The sequence below is a fragment of the Maylandia zebra genome, linkage group LG7 (genome assembly GCF_041146795.1).
Source record: "Maylandia zebra isolate NMK-2024a linkage group LG7, Mzebra_GT3a, whole genome shotgun sequence".
NCBI lineage: Eukaryota > Metazoa > Chordata > Actinopteri > Cichliformes > Cichlidae > Maylandia > Maylandia zebra.
In genome coordinates, this window is record NC_135173.1 from 7343966 (window position 1) to 7359843 (window position 15878).

Here is a 15878-nt window from a genome sequence, read left to right on the forward strand (position 1 = left end):
AATATAAATAGATGATTTATTATATGGGTTAGAAGCAGGTATTCTGGCTTAGCAGCTTAGCTCTGTATTGCTGTTTATATTTCTGCTGCTGTGACACCTGCATATAGGATCAATAACTTCTTTAAAACATACAATTAAAATCAAGCTTTTTTTTCTTTTTCTTTTTTCAGTCTTTTATGAATTTTAATTGTTTCATCACTGCTTTTTAAATTGAAAAAAGTGTCATTCATTCATCCACTTTAAAACAATAATAGTCTGGTAATTTCAAAAGATTATATACATATTATATCGTTTTAAAATTTGTATTAGAAAATAATGCAATGTAATACAGTCAGAAGATTAAAATGAAAGGCGAATGGAGCAATGATGTTATTCATGTTTATTTAGTTATTAGTCAAGTACATTAAATTGCAAAAAGAAGTTATTCACAACTCAGTTGTTGAAACTAATGAGCATGTCTGTATTTTTTCTTTTTTTCTGTCACTTCTAAGCGTTTTGTTTGTTACACAAAGCGTGGAAATAATCCCCTGCTGACCCCGCGCGTGTCCATCTGTTGTTTGACTCCGGACAGAGATCAGTCGGACAGTGATTGAGGTCCGACTGACACCCGGACGGCTTGTAATCCCCACACCCATCCACCCACCCACCCACCCACCCAAAAAACTGATTAATTGTCCAAACGTGGCTGTGGCCTTCACTCACACTTAAAACTCAGACTCGCTTAAATTTATACTTACATTTTTATTGCACTGATTTAGACCTTTAACTATTCTTAGAACACAAGGCAAACGTGTGGGTGAAATGTTTCAAATAAAATCCACTTGATAAATAAAATATGAAGGCTATTATTATTATTATTATTATTACATTGTGTTTAATAGCGGACAGGGTCGTTTTGGCAACTGAGGTTTTCGGCTGATGAACTTTTCATTCCCACACACGGTGCTTTGTCTGCTCCTCCTAATTAAAACTTAATGCGGGGTCACTCAAACACCTTCTCACGAGAGAGAGCGAGCGAGCGAGAGAAAGAGAGAGAGGGACATTATAAATATGTGTGTGTTTCGTGTTTTATTTTCCCAGCTCTGTAATAATCCAGCCTCACAATATGGTCCTTCCTCGCCTATCGGATCACCAAAATAAAGCACGGTGTTGCTCGAAAACAAGAATCAAACACAGGGGTAAAGTTTTCATATTATTTTATTATATTATTTAAGTAGCTGTTACTGACAAGATATTAATAATAAAATAATCTATATTTATTAAAAAATACACTTTAGACATATTAAAATAAAATATTTAATTAATTTAAAAAAGCAGGCATTTACTGTGAAAATCTACAAACATAATTTAGTGGGGAAAAAAGTGATTTATTAACAGTTTTTAAACAATTTAAACAAAAGACATCAGTATAAACATATCAGATCATATATGGCATTACATTCACAATGTCTTAAAATAGGGTTTTGTTGTTTTTGCTTAACCGAGGCCTTGATCTTGAATAATGTGTTTCATAGTAAACCTGCTGTTTCTACTTTATTTCGATGATACACTCAGGTTTCAGTTTCGTTAAATTTTATATTCTGTTAGGACAACAGTCTGATGAGTTTTCTTCCAGGCCTTCAGAGTCCTACAGAGTGCAGAGATGCAGGTCCTGTCCCATCCTGAGGAAGAAAGCATGGAGGGAATCATTAGCATGAGAATCGAACTTGGCTCCATAAACTCTTCTGCCCTGAATGAAAGTAACGTTTCACATTTTGGGTGCAAAAAGCAAAGTGAAGGTATTCTTGCAAACAGTCTCGATTTAGGAACACATTCCACTGACAACATAATATGAAAATGTGCTAGTTTTGTCATGAGCTAGTAAGCATTCATAATTAAAAGCTTTATTTGTAGAGCATTTTCTTGAGCTTACAAAATGCTGAGCAGTCATTAAAAACAGCAAACATTTACAATGAAACAAATTAACCCAAAGAACAAAGGGCCACCGGGTAAAACAACACATAAAAAGGGTAAATAACATCCCCATATAAAAACGAGTCTGTGGGGAAACGTTTAAGAATAAAATCTGAAAACGATTCTGCAAACCGAAGCAGCTCTTTGGTTATTCCAAAGGTTGATGAGTCTGTTTTGCCAATAGTGAATTTGTTGTGCATGATTTCTTTTTTCTTTCTTTTTTAATTTATACATTAAAGATTGTAAGCAGTGTTTCAGAAAAACAAACTTCCTTTTCATGCACTGTTAAAAAAAAGAAAAAGACCCCTGTGCTCTGCATGTTGTTCTTCTCTTCCATTTGCAGGCTGTATGCATGAAGGGATCTTAAGGCTTTTATCCCTACAGGGAACCAGCCCGAACTCTTTCTCTGTCAATTTCCACCCACTCCCCAATTCAGATGAGCCCTTTCTCCCACCAACCCCACAATGAAGGATTTGTCCTCGTTCTCTTTGTCCACCTCTGATATCTTTTTTTTGACTGCTCCCTCTCTGCAGACAGCATGCAGCGTATGCAAATAGGAGCTCTTTTATTCGTGAGACCCCTCCCCTGAATGAATGCAACCTTAAATGAGGCCACACTTGCGCACGCTCACAGAGGGGGCACGGAACATGCACATAGTACAATCAGTGGATTTGCATGCCCACTCTGACACGCAGTCACTCAAACATCAAACACTGACCATTTCAAATGAGCAGACACAGAAATATACATCGCAACAGATTATTTTATCCACAGGTTTATCCAAAGAGATCAATAACTCATGGGTTGAGGTTGGGGCCACAGAAGATGATTTTCACCGTTATTAATTACATCACAGTCCTGCATGCAAAGTTGGAGATTGCATTGCACAGATATTGCCTTGTAAGAACAACAATAGTGAGGCTTAAGCGAAACGGAATCATGCACTATGTGCATGTGTATAGTGAGTTTTCTGCTCACAAGTGATGCTTTGTTTGCTGTGTAATTTCACTATTTGACAATACGCTGGATATTTTTTGTTTTTTAGTGAAATGTTTTCTCTGCGGACTTCTTCTGACTGCAGGGAGCACGTTTTATCTGAAGAGCTCTGTTTGCAACGTAGGATTGGTTTCCTTTCTCACAAGTGCTTTATCACAGTATTTGTATATTAGGTGACATGCACACATGCGCACGCTAACACACACACACACACACACACACACACACACAATGAGACAGAAGAAGTCTAACAGAATGTGCAGAGGAAGAGGTGGAGACTCAAAAGATTGGATGAATTATAACAGCGTCTGATGAACATAAAGCATTCTCTCACAACGAACATTCCCAAGCTGGCCCGTGCCATCTGTGAGTGTGTGTGAATGAGTTAGAGCTTGTGTGCATGTGTGTGTATCATTTGGGGGGGGGGGGGGGGGGGGGGGGGTTGACGTCTGCTGGACAGCTCTGACAGTTCGGCCTTTTCAGCCTTACATTACTGAGCCGACCAACCTCTTTCCCATAGCAACACTAACAGAGGTCAAAGGCTATGTACCCCGCACCCACCACCACCACCTCCTCCTCCTCCTCTTGTACTCCGGGGTGGTCACAGACACTCTTAACTCCCTGACCGGCTGCAGACAGAGCGGTCGCAACCATGAACTTGAACTTGAATTGATTTCTGACACAGAGTTGGGGTCGTACAGCCATTTTGCATCAGACGCTGTACTCTGCACTTTCTTTGTCTCTTTTTGCTTTTGCCTGTATCAAACTCGCACATGGTACTACTGAATAAAATTACATTCACAAAATAAAAAGAGGTCACTCCAAGGATTCAATGTAATTCTCCTCAACCCAGAACCTCATCTACTGATATGATTACAAAGGGCCACTGTATTAAAGGCTCAGTCACCTAATTCTCCCCTGCTTTCATTGGAGCATACAGGACCCCTACTCAGGGATGCCATGGCTAACAGACGTAATCTGCAAAGCCTTGGATGTAGAAACTTCTCTCCATCTTGCTCTAAGATACTTAGCATTGGGCTTTGTGCAAGATTAGTCTCTGCCAAAGTTGCATTAAAGAGTCCCAATGAGCCTCGCTTGACCCACATTGGACCTCATCCAAGACTATGGGCGGCCCATGAGCTGTGCTTTATACACCACAGCAGAGGCGTTAAAACATTAATACTGTCCACACATAGTGAAGAGGTAACCCAGGAGCTATACGGTATTAACATTTTATCGCTACTATGGCTACGGCGCTGAACTCACACAGAATAGGAAGTGAGCACCGGGCTACTGTCACTTCATCATGTCATACATTATAATTTCCCTGCACTGAAAATCCCACATAGGAAAAGCAATACATAGTTAATAATGAATAACAGAAGGAGGAAAGGAAGGAAAGGTAATCATCTCTATTCTGCCATTTTCTTGAGGGGAAATACATTTTTCTGTCAAATTTAAAGTTATGTACAAGTAGAAGGAATGAAAGAATGAAGAATGAATATTTAAGTATCTACAGTGTGCCGAGGAAGATTCGAGGACCTTTATATCCTAAATCCTCCCGACACCGTGTCAGAGCTGCTGACCTCACTCTTCAGCTGCTCTCATTTTAGACCATCTTGATTGAAAACTCTTTGTTTCCGAGACGATTAAAACCACGCGAGTCTTAAGCGGTTTCACTATCTAAATCAACATTTGCATTTTTTTTCCCATCACTTATTTTTTGCTCATTTGCAATCAACTCATGCTATCCCCCCTCCACACCACATTGCGTTTAGTAAGAAATACAGCTCTTATTAACCATTAGACAAAGAAATATTCTGTGTGCATTTGTACATGCTGCTCATTTTTAACACCCTTCAAGTACTAGTAAAAGCTCTTTACATCTACAGCACTTTTGGTATTAAGCGCAAATACATTTTCCTGACTTATTTGCTTCAGTCACCCCCTCTATTTGACCACGCTGTCTGTGCCGACTGCTGCGGCTATCACATACAAATTGATAGCCCTCCTTACTCTTTTCAAGCACACACACGCACACTCTTCCGTCTTCGATGCCCAGCTCCTCGCAGCTGCAGATGGCTTTAATGTGGCACTGCACAGGCTAGCACAAGCTAACTTCCTCAGTAAATGCAGATGGTGGGCTCAAACATGGCTGCCCATGTGCTACACCTGCTGCCTCCTTTTCATGCACGCATATACATTTAGCTCCAGTGTCTTTAACCTTCTCTTGATAACCCAATCTTTACCTTTGTTTTTTTTATTTTTTTAAAAAAAACCCAATTTCATCATCATTCCCCTCCTTGCTCCTCTGTTTCCCCTAATGTGTCATGGAGATGTGCAACGGAGACATAGCATTAAGCAAGCTATAATGTCTCCAAAACGATTTTTTTTCACAGTGCTTCCTCTCTTCTGTCAAACCTGCCTGAAGCAATATGCTGTATATCACAGATGAGCAGCACAAATGCAATTGTAAAGACAGCTCTGAGTCTTTTATATGAATAAAGAGAGGGAATAATCTTTTGACATGTGGGCTGCACATGCCTTACACATCTTGTGGAGGCACACGTACAGTATGAGGCTCATTAATAATCATTATCCGCGGGTTACATCATTCAGCTTTCGAGAGCACACCCATCGCCTTAGCTGAGTCATTCGCCGTGATATGTTGTGCCACCAATTGTCTTGTATGATTTCTTTTTTCTTTTTTTACAATCTGAGAGCAGCATGAGTTTGGAGACGGTGTTTGCATTAACTCTCATCCAGATAGGAAAATTGAGATAAGATAAAGGAGTGCAAGGCAGAGGAAGTGACACACTGTGAGGGTTTAAATCTTTAATCAAATCAAATTTTTAATGTAAAAAAATTAATAAATATGAAAATTAATTGTTGCCTCCAATATGATCTAAAGACAGGCTATGGTTTTACATGTGACAGCGTATAGGCCTCATGCTTGGGAAACCCCTCTCATTTAGCACAAAATACAGCATCTCCATGTCTTTCAGACATGGAGAGGAGGCTGAATAGACTAATGAACAGTCAGGTGGCACTCCAGGGCCTGAACTACACCCCCACCCCCCATCACACACATATCAAACCCACATACACTTGCACACACATTAAAACTCAGTGGCTCGTCCGACCCCGGTGATCTGCACGACAGTCTAATGTCTCAGGCATCTGCTCATGTCTAGTCTGGAGGGTCTTTCCCACCCTGCCCCCCAGCCCAGGTCCACCGCACCACCAGTTCCCACAATAGTGGGAAAGCAGGCTTTTCGAGGGGGAATGGGTAGGGAGTGGGGGGGTGGCAGCAGCTATTGAGGTGGGGTGGGGTGAGAAAGAACGGGGTTGAATGATAATGTGAAAACGCACGGTGCTGTTCATTAACACACGAGCACTGCAGCTGCACATGTTGGCCCTGCACACACACGCTCACGTGTCTCTTTTTCTGCTCCAGGTCGCTGCCGGAGTCACCGGGGGTACAGGGCAGCTCTACGCCACGATGAGGACGCTTTTCCGGGCGTGCGCGTGTAGGGTTACAGGCTTGGAGCTGCTGACGATTTGGATTGCTCTGCACTTACACTGATATTTAGCAGTGTCATTTTGCCCTTGCCAGATTTTGGAAGACGTTTTTAGCCTTCCTGTTAACTAAAGTTTCTTATCACATGCAAGCACCGAAGCAGTACAATTACACCAGAAAGAGCTGTAATCAGTATTAAACGCCGAGCGCTAATGCTTAAATTTATATATGAGCTCTTCAATCAGCGTTAACAGTTATAATAAGGTATGTTCACTGCCCCATTTCTTATTTCTCAAAACTTACATGCAAGCGCAGTGTCTGCACTGCAACATGAATGATAAAATATCAGTATTACACACAAGGAACTGCTTCGTGAACCCGAACATTTTCAGACTGTAAATTTAATTGTTAAACTCTAATGCTTTTACTTTTAAAGACAGTCGTGTGATCACCCACAGGAGAAATATCAGGATCCCTGCTTGTCTCCTCCTCAGATTTTCGCCACACTAAGACGCTTAAAGATACTGTGGTAAATATCACGATGCAAATTTCCTAACAAAAGCCGTTTTGCATGAATTAATCTCCGAGGTTTGTCAGGTGGAAACACGCCGTACACCACTGCCTGGTGTGCATCAGGGAGTAAAGAAGCACCATGACAGGAGAGGATGGCAGGTTTCCTTCAACCAGTGCCAGCTCATTAATTTTGTTTGCTACCCAGCAACCCCCCCCCACCCCTCCCTTCCACCATCAACTACCACCACCCTTCTTCACCCACCACCCTCACATCACCCCTTAACTGCTAATTAGCAGGAGCTGAAGAAAGCAGAAAAGGGAGAGGCCATGTGTGACTGGGGAGGAAATGGGAAACTCTTCTTTCCCCTCATCCCTCATCCTTCGTCCTGTTCCCTTCCCCCATCTCTCTCACACACACAGACACAGTCACACTTCCCACCTCCTGGCCACCATCACCACCACCATTACCACTGGTACCCAACAGAAAGCTATGATGCAGCTCACCTCGTGTGCCAGCCCAGCCATTTTAGGTGTCACGGCAAACATCTCTCAAGATGGCTCCTCTGTGCAAGCCCTTACTCCGCAGGGTATCCGGCAAGGTCTTTGTCCCCCTCCTGGCACGGTCTTTGTCCCCCTCCTGGCACAGGCCAAGCGCCCACATTGGCAGTGCAGATGGCATCAGGGGCTCTCGGGCAAAAAAGGGGTGAAGGTGGGAGAGGGGAGGTCCTTTCTTTTTATTTTCTTCTAATGGTGGATCCTTTCAGGAATCCCACAGCTTTCAGTGTTATTCAGAAGCCTGCAATACGAGCAGAAAAATAGAAAAGAGAGGAGTAAAATATGAAAAGTGCTTTACACATCTTAAGGTATCACTATAGCTAAACACGGCCTACTGTACATACTGTAAACAAGCATAAATCAGTCAGCTATGGAAACTTTAAAAGCTCTCACCAGCTTTGCTTCTTCATAGCCCAGTCCCATCTCTTGTCATGCTTGTGTGTTTTTGTATGTTTTTGCCATAAAACCACCAAGAGAATCCTTCATATTATACAAAGTTCAAAGGTTAAATCAAGAATTCCTTGGACCGTCCCATATATAAAGCCTCAAGTGTTTTTATTCCCTTTCACTAAGAAGGCACGTCATGTTCACACGCTACCTATAACAGGGAAAGCTCTGGAAAAGACTTGGACCACGGCCTTTTCACATATCCAATATCTCGTTGTGAAACGAAGCAATTAGCCGCATTTGACCGCAAGCTCTACAGCAATAGGTAGTTAACAGAATGAATGAAAACTCATCTCACTTTGGTGCTCTTTAGGCTTTAGAGGCATTCTCAGGGTTGAGCGTATGCACCGAACAGCGCTGAAGTACCAAGTTGAAAAGTTCAGCTCCTGTCTACAGGATGGCCCTGGCCTTCTCATTGAGGCGAGACACAATGTATCCCAAAGGCTCTGAGATTTGCTACAGCTTTAAATACAGACACCAAGTGTTTTTATTAGCAGGGTGCTACACCACTCAACGGCATTATTAGCAGTCCTGCTGGAACAAAGCATTAGCTTCCCCTTTCTTTCTCCTGAATGAAGTTAGAATCGGAACTGCATGTTGTGTTTAAAATAAATGGCAAATACTCTTCAGCGAAGGAAAAAAGTAAACGAATGACAAAGTAGAGGGTAAATTGTAAAAGATCACAACCCACTCGCTATAGGCTTCCAGGGGAACATGCCAGTGTATCCTGAAGCAGGTACTTTAAGAGGAATATTGGAGGTCCTCAAGAATGAAAATAATAATAATAAGTGTGACCTGTTCGCCTGTTCACCTTTCCTGCTACGACTTCCCTTCTTATTAGACTGGATTTTTAATATACTGTTAATTAATTTTTGGCAATAAAGTTTTTCTCACATGATGCTTTACTGACATCAGTGGACCAATGCCTGCGAATGGTGAAATTTTGGGTCTTTGAGTCTCTACTGCTTCCCATCCAGCCACTGGGTGACCTGCTTTACATTCAACACCATGTTGCAAAGAACGTGAATAGACAACCCTGAAACAGGCTCAATTCCTAAAGCTCATATGAACCCTTAGGTTACACTGAGGGGCATAAGTTCAAAGGTAAAAGATGCCTGGGGGTAGAGTACTGATTGAGATGTTAGATCATTTTATTTGCACTTGTGGCTGTTTTTATATAGTAGGTTAAAAAATTAAAATATAAATTAAAAGTAGTATTGTTAGAAATTTGTTTTTCTACTCTTCTACCATAAAATAAAGGTTGTACGAAGCTGACATATGCTACAATGGAAGGCCCACAAATGCACTGGTTATCGGTGAGAGAAACTCTTTATAAATATAAATTCAGCACTAAAATCTTACTTTACACACTTCTAGTAAAACATTTTGTTGCCTATCTAATTCACGAATATTAACACCAGCCTCAAAGCAGAACGTTTTCTTACCTGTTGGAGGTGAACTTCAAAATCCAACTTGGTGACTCTACAGCCGGAGCGCCCTTTTCTTTCGGGTACGCACACACGGCTACGGAAGTCATTTCTACTTTCGGTTATCTAGCTTTATGACAGGTATTTAACACTCATACAGCTAGATAACCAAAGACAAAAACAGACCCCCTCTCTCACACTCTCTGATGCTGTAGCCCGACATGATGCTGGCGTGATATCTAGAAGGAGGTGAAGCTGCATTAGTAGGCCCGTAATATTCAAAAATACACTCCCAGATCATTTCTGCATCTTTATATTAAAATAAAAAAGGAGCAAAAGCTATCGTCTCTACATGGAGTAAAAGATGCATGAAACGCCGCATGTTCACGATACGAAGATATGCACTGTCTTTATGCTGACATATGTTGGTGGTTTGAGAAGCCGACACACATTTCTTGTCCTGCCGTGATAAGGTGTCTGTTTGAAGGCCTGCTGAATACAGAGATCAGCCTGACCTAATTGTACTCTACATGTGTGCAATTGTCATGCATCTAAAATGTAAAATAATAATAACAAATAAATAAATATTAACTCATTAGAAAAATCAAATCAGGCGTTTTGTACACACAACAGGCTATAACGCTTACATTAGCATATCTTGCAGGTAACACCCCTGTATTGCAGCTACACAAATCACAATATTTAGCATACAAATTCTCATACTTTTTAACTTCAAAATTTCTAGTGTAAACCCGTGCAGGAGCTGTTTGAAATATTACTTTAAGCATTTAGTTAGATTTAAAAAAAAAAAAAAATCAACAGTGCTGAAAGATACTTCGATAATAACCTACAGTTATTTAGTTCATTTTGTAGGACAGACCTGTATTCTGCACAACACAACATCTTAACAATAATAACAGAAACAATTTAAGGCGAGATAAAAAGTATCACTATATGACTTGTAACAAACGACTGCCAAGGATAATTATTATTATAATTATCCATGGTCAAAACTTGGCATGTCGTTGTAATAAGATTAGGACTGAATATATATATATATATATATATATATATATATATATATATATATATATATATATATATATATATATATATATATATATATCGTCCTTAAAGCATGACCGTGATCCTGACACCGCGCTTATGCAGAGGACTAAAATGATGCTAGTTCAAGATCAAAAGCTGACTCTCGTAAAATGAAATAAATAAATAAAAACCTTCTCAATCTAAATTGAGCTGGGGTTTGGTTGGAGGGGGTGGGTAAGATGTTTTAATTTGCTCTCGGCTCGTTAGGGCTCCTGGGGGCAAGGGCAGCCTACTTTTAATGAGAGTTGCGATTGGCCTACTTCTTCTAAAACTAGACACATCACAAGGATTATCCGCATAAACTAACGCATGAAACCAATTTGTTCCTTATCATAACAACAGGCAGAGGGGTGTAGCAGTCTATATTATTCTGGTAATTTAGAGAATAAGATTTTTCTTTTCTGTTTAAAGATCATAGCCTGCACCTGCTTTCGCAGAAATAGAATGAAACAGGAGGGCGTTTCTGGTGGTTAAATTACATATTTCTTCCCCGTGGATATTAACCAGCAGGTATACTAAGCAGAGATTGCCAGTGTCCCTAAATCCTCTGCGTAAGCCACATGGACATGACATTTGGAGAGATTCAGAGCCTGAAAAAAAAAGAAAAAGATGTGATGCTCTGCGTGCAAATCTTCCCTGTTTCCACCTCAATTTCTTACCTGCTTCACAAGCAAAGCGAACTCTGGAGGCAAATGTCCCCAACTTTAGCTCGCTGAATTTTCCAGACTCATTTTTCTGCATTCACGTCGGGCCCTCGGTGAGAATCAGCGCCGCCGCTCACGGATGAGTCCGCTTTCATCCTCGGTGCTCCAGCTTCTGCCTCTCCTCCAGCCTGCGCGCTTCCTCTACCGTCTGATTACTCGCTCCCGCAGTGACGTCATGCCAGGACCAGGGAGGCTTCCTGACCAATCACGGCGGCCGTTGGCACCAAAGAGGGTCCGATATCAGGAAGACGTCTCACTCCTGGCTCTTTCATAACTCCATTTACCCCCCCCCCCCCCCACCCCATATTTTCTTCTCTACTACCACCTGCAGCAGTCGTAGTAGTAAAACTACACTAAAAGGCACAGATGGATAAAATTATCTCACTTCCAGATCTGTTTAGTATTTGTTTTCCTAAGAGCTTTCCACAATATCACACCAGCTTAAGGAGCAAAGGACTTCTTATTCACGCTGTTTCCAAAAATTTGGTGTTGGCCAATTTCTGTCCCTGTTCCTCTGCAATGGGAAGACTTGGAAACAAGAAAAAATAAAATAAAAAGAGCATGTCTTGCAATCCTTTTAAAAATATTTCTTTATTCTTAAACCAAGATCACGTCAGTATTATATCTCTTAAATATGCTGTTATATTAGAGTACCGTGCTCTCCGCAAATCAATGTATATACGTATATATGAACACATTTTCATTTTCAGAGTTATGGCCCTAACATTAACGTTATATATATGGTTAAAAATCATTTTAAACAAGTCACACTTTGCAGCTTGCAAAGTCATAAAGCAACTATGGTGACCGCATGCAGCCACATTGTTTGCTTTGAATTTTTCCACTTCAGAAATGAAGCTTTTCGTAGATGCAGACCAAAAATCGCGCCTTTTGCAGAGTGTCTTTGGAGGGCTGGAATAAGGGGTTAGCTTTCTTGGTCCAATAAAGGATCTTTGATGGTTTGTGTGGGAAGTGTGGGAAATGAGCATCAGGGGCCATGGCCAAAAGCAGAACGAACAGTTCCCTAACACGGTTAAAAATCTTTTTTTGTTTACTTCTTTAAAACTAAACTACACCATAAATAATACACAAATTGAATGTGCTTTAGTTGTGTTTACAGCAAATAATGTTAACTCAACCTCTCTCAATAATTGATTTCACTCTAACTCCCTCTGCATTTCAGTTTCCTTCCAAATTTTACGGTCATTTATTTTTCAAAATACTTTGTTGACCTATGCAAAGACCAAGCACACTGAGCCTAAAAAAAAAGACAGTCTATTAAAACTGGCTGATAATGGCCAGTGTAAATTATGTATATATGCATTAAATATTTATTAGTAATGCAAAAATCCAATAGGTTATGTGTGAAAAACATTAATAAAAAAAGTTTGATTTGGTTCACCCTGATGCGCCTTGGCCTACCTTGTGACAGTCTTTGAGGTGTGGTGTTAAATCATGAGCAATAACTGTAATATGGATTTATCTTTTATTAAGCATAGCAACACCAATCCACAGACAGGATGTGCAATAAACAGTTCACAGCATTAAACGGAGCTCAACATAGCACACAAAGCCATTTGGGAACATGCGGTCTGTGGAAAGTGGAAATCTTGGGGAAGAGGCAGCTTACAAGTGTGTGTGTGTGTTGTTGGGGGGGGCATTATAATATTCCAAAGATGATATCTGGCTGAAAGACAGAAAAAAAATAGATGCACTTCATAAAATTAATGTGAAATGGCATGTTAACAGAACAACAGCAGATGCTACATGATGCAGCCAGTCACTCACACGCTGGGGGAGCTGCTGTCCCGTGAAAGAGCGGTTGTCTGGAGGATGGCCATCCTGCCCGCCTGCCTTGCAGCGTAGGTAGCCATAAAGGTTAGCAGCTTGGAGGGAAATGCTAGCTACCACCACAGACTGAGGAAGGCAGACAGATGAGTCTGAGAGAGACAATATGCAATCTAGCACATATGCAGAAAAGCAAGCAAAGGGAGTCTCACCAGCCATTTAATCTTCAGAGAGAAGAGGGAGGTGAAGAAGAAGAAAGTCCAGATGAGAGGACAGATGATAAGGCCCAGCCAGAATATCCTTTCCTCTGCTTCAGTTCCAGTGTTACTATTCCGGGACTTATACACACAGATAAGAAAGCAAACACTATAGGGTTAACACATCAAAATCGCTAATTTTTATTGCTCAAAATGCACAAAACACCCTCTTACTTTTTTGGCCTCAAATACCCAGAGGCTCTTTCCATCCTCGTCAATCTGATTCCACCAGCGCAGCCCCACCAGCAGACGGCCGGTCACATTCTGAAAACAAGCGTGAGCAATTAAATCCTGCAAAGTTAAAGAAAGCCACAGAAAAGTAACTAGATCACACAAACTGTTTGATGTCTTACCTTCACAGACCAAAAGTCAAACGAGAGCAGAGCTATGATCAGGACAAAACAGGACGCAAAGCTCTTGCTGATCCACTCACACAGCAGATAGACAACGATGGCAACCACTCGGAAGAACAAATGGAAAAAGGAGGCCATGGGGTGTCTAAAATTGTAGGGATTGGAAACGAGAAGCCTGATGTGTCAGCAGATAGCTTTCAAACAGATACAGGTGAGCATGTATGGAAACATAAAATGATAGTGTGCATGCAAAATGAGTTAACCTGCAGGATAGGTTTTATTCTGTGAATAGAAGGTCTGTAAACATTATCCCACCTCCAGTTTCAATTTAGTATTTATTTGCTTTGACCTTTGTGATCTCCAGTTAATGTTTCCAGTAGTTTTTCTGACACCACTTGTTTGTGTAGATTTAGCCTTCTCAACCTTCACAAAAAACTTCCACTACTAGTGATTTCTATGACTTCAGAGCTGTTTTCCTTAAATCAAGCAAAGAGATTCAGATCCATAACTGAGGTATCCACTGATGATCCCTCAGGATGAAATGGATGTATGCTTTGGAAGCATCATTTTAGGTACTTAGACAGCTCATGAATCCAGTTACATGATCACCTTTATCGGGTGGGAAGGTGTTCCTCTGGTCATTTAGGCCTTCTTCTACCACTTACTGCTGATCTAAAATTTTAGACTGTTCCACGTTAGTTTTATGGCATCGTAAAAAGCGCACTCCGCATGCTTATCCACATTTTTCTGCCATATTCATGTCCACTTGTAATGTGCTCAATGAGCTGAGTGTTTAAGAGTCCAGGCATGAGTTCTGTTATAGTCTGAACTGATACTTTTATGCCTGGTACTCTAACAGCTAGTGATTTATATTTAAACTAAAGCTCTATCAGCTACACAGCCCCCAAAGTACAACCGCATACAGAAAATATCTGTTTTCGTTACATGCTGGACGGGATTAAAAACAGGTGTCGACTATGTTTCTACCCTCTGAAATCCTGAAATTAGAGTTTGCCAAATGAGAAGACCAGGGGCACCTCCAGAATTGCTTCATGGGGTGGCCATAATAAAAATATTGGGGTGGCACACCAAAAAAGAATTTCCAGTTTTACTACGCTGTTTTCAAATAGGTTACCTGAAAATTATGGCAAAAAAAAAGAGACAATAGAAGAAGAAAATAATTAGTTAGCCTAGTTAATCTCCTGATTTTAGAGTTGATACAACTGAAAATGGGTACTGATGAAAACCATATTATTTTAAAATCCATAATAGTCTATTTCAATTGATTGATTGATTGATTGATTGATTGGCTGGAAGTCCTAACCATCGCTTTAATGATTCTCAACAGAGCTGAGGAGAAGCTACTCAACATTCACTCTCCCAGAATGGAGTTAACTTTAAGAGTAAACCTGTTCAGGAAAGACAAATAAGTATTAGATCATGTAAGAGTGTCAACTGTTTCCTGTCTCTATGTTGGCCCTGAGATGTACCAGTGATCTTTCCATCTGTCCAGGGATTTGCACCAGCTTTTTTTTTTTTTTTTTTTTGCTCAACAAGTTTTCAAAAAAACAAAAAACCTAATAATGCAAAGCTGAAAAGACACTATGGAAGATAAAACAGCTGTTGTGTTGATATTTCCTGCAGTGCACCTTATGACTGCGCTTCTCCGCGCCCTCTCCTGCTCGTCAGCTGCAAAGTCCAGCTCGACATCCTCAGTTGCATCCGCCATCGTCTGCTAAAAACTGTTTAAATCACCCGAGGGTTTGTAATACAATCTCGACAAGGACAATAATCAAAAAAGATCTCCACTGGCACCGTGATCTGAGATATGTACAAATCAAAATCTACCAAGCAAATACCAGTTTTGCATGGCTGTATTTGAACACTGAAACGAGCCAGGTGTTGCAGTGAAATAAGACCGACAGCGACACTGGCTACTTTTTTAAATCCACATCAGGAAACTGGGCTTAAAATATCTTTGATTCTTCACATACCTTACATATTTTGTGTTTTTCCGATACATTTTGACAACTACGCTACACTTCAATTAAAATAGCAATTCCGAATGAACAAAACAAACAAAAATATACGACCGCGGCAGGACTCGAACCTGCAATCTTCTGATCCGAAGTCAGACGCCTTATCCATTAGGCCACGCGGCCCATATTGCGATCTCATTATCAGTATATTGCATTTTTAACATTTTCTTCATAGTCCCTGTGGTATTCGTGTATAGCACTTTTTAAAATGAATATTCT

At 40.7% G+C, this 15878-nt stretch overlaps 1 protein-coding gene, 1 long non-coding RNA gene and 1 other non-coding gene across 3 annotated transcripts; all 3 read right to left on the reverse strand.

The window, feature by feature from the left end:
- Positions 1 to 1219: 1219 nt before the first annotated feature.
- Positions 1220 to 11317, reverse strand: LOC101485849 (uncharacterized). The gene is made up of 4 exons (XR_191496.4): positions 11178 to 11317; positions 9430 to 9650; positions 7487 to 7778; positions 1220 to 1661 (listed from the first exon to the last, which is right to left on the reverse strand). It is a non-coding gene; the product is annotated as an uncharacterized LOC101485849 (long non-coding RNA).
- Positions 11318 to 12700: 1383 nt separating this feature from the next.
- On the reverse strand, positions 12701 to 15695 carry LOC101486065 (Golgi apparatus membrane protein TVP23 homolog A). Its single transcript, XM_004563434.2, has 6 exons — positions 15270 to 15695; positions 13621 to 13765; positions 13442 to 13531; positions 13223 to 13348; positions 13011 to 13139; positions 12701 to 12909 (listed from the first exon to the last, which is right to left on the reverse strand). Exons 1-6 carry the CDS (start codon positions 15347 to 15349, stop codon positions 12883 to 12885), a joined length of 597 nt encoding a protein of 198 aa, XP_004563491.1. The 5' UTR covers positions 15350 to 15695; the 3' UTR covers positions 12701 to 12882.
- A 14-nt stretch (positions 15696 to 15709) lies between these two features.
- Positions 15710 to 15782, reverse strand: trnar-ucg (transfer RNA arginine (anticodon UCG)). The gene has a single exon. It is a non-coding gene; the product is annotated as a tRNA-Arg (tRNA).
- Between the last annotated feature and the right edge of the window lie 96 nt (positions 15783 to 15878).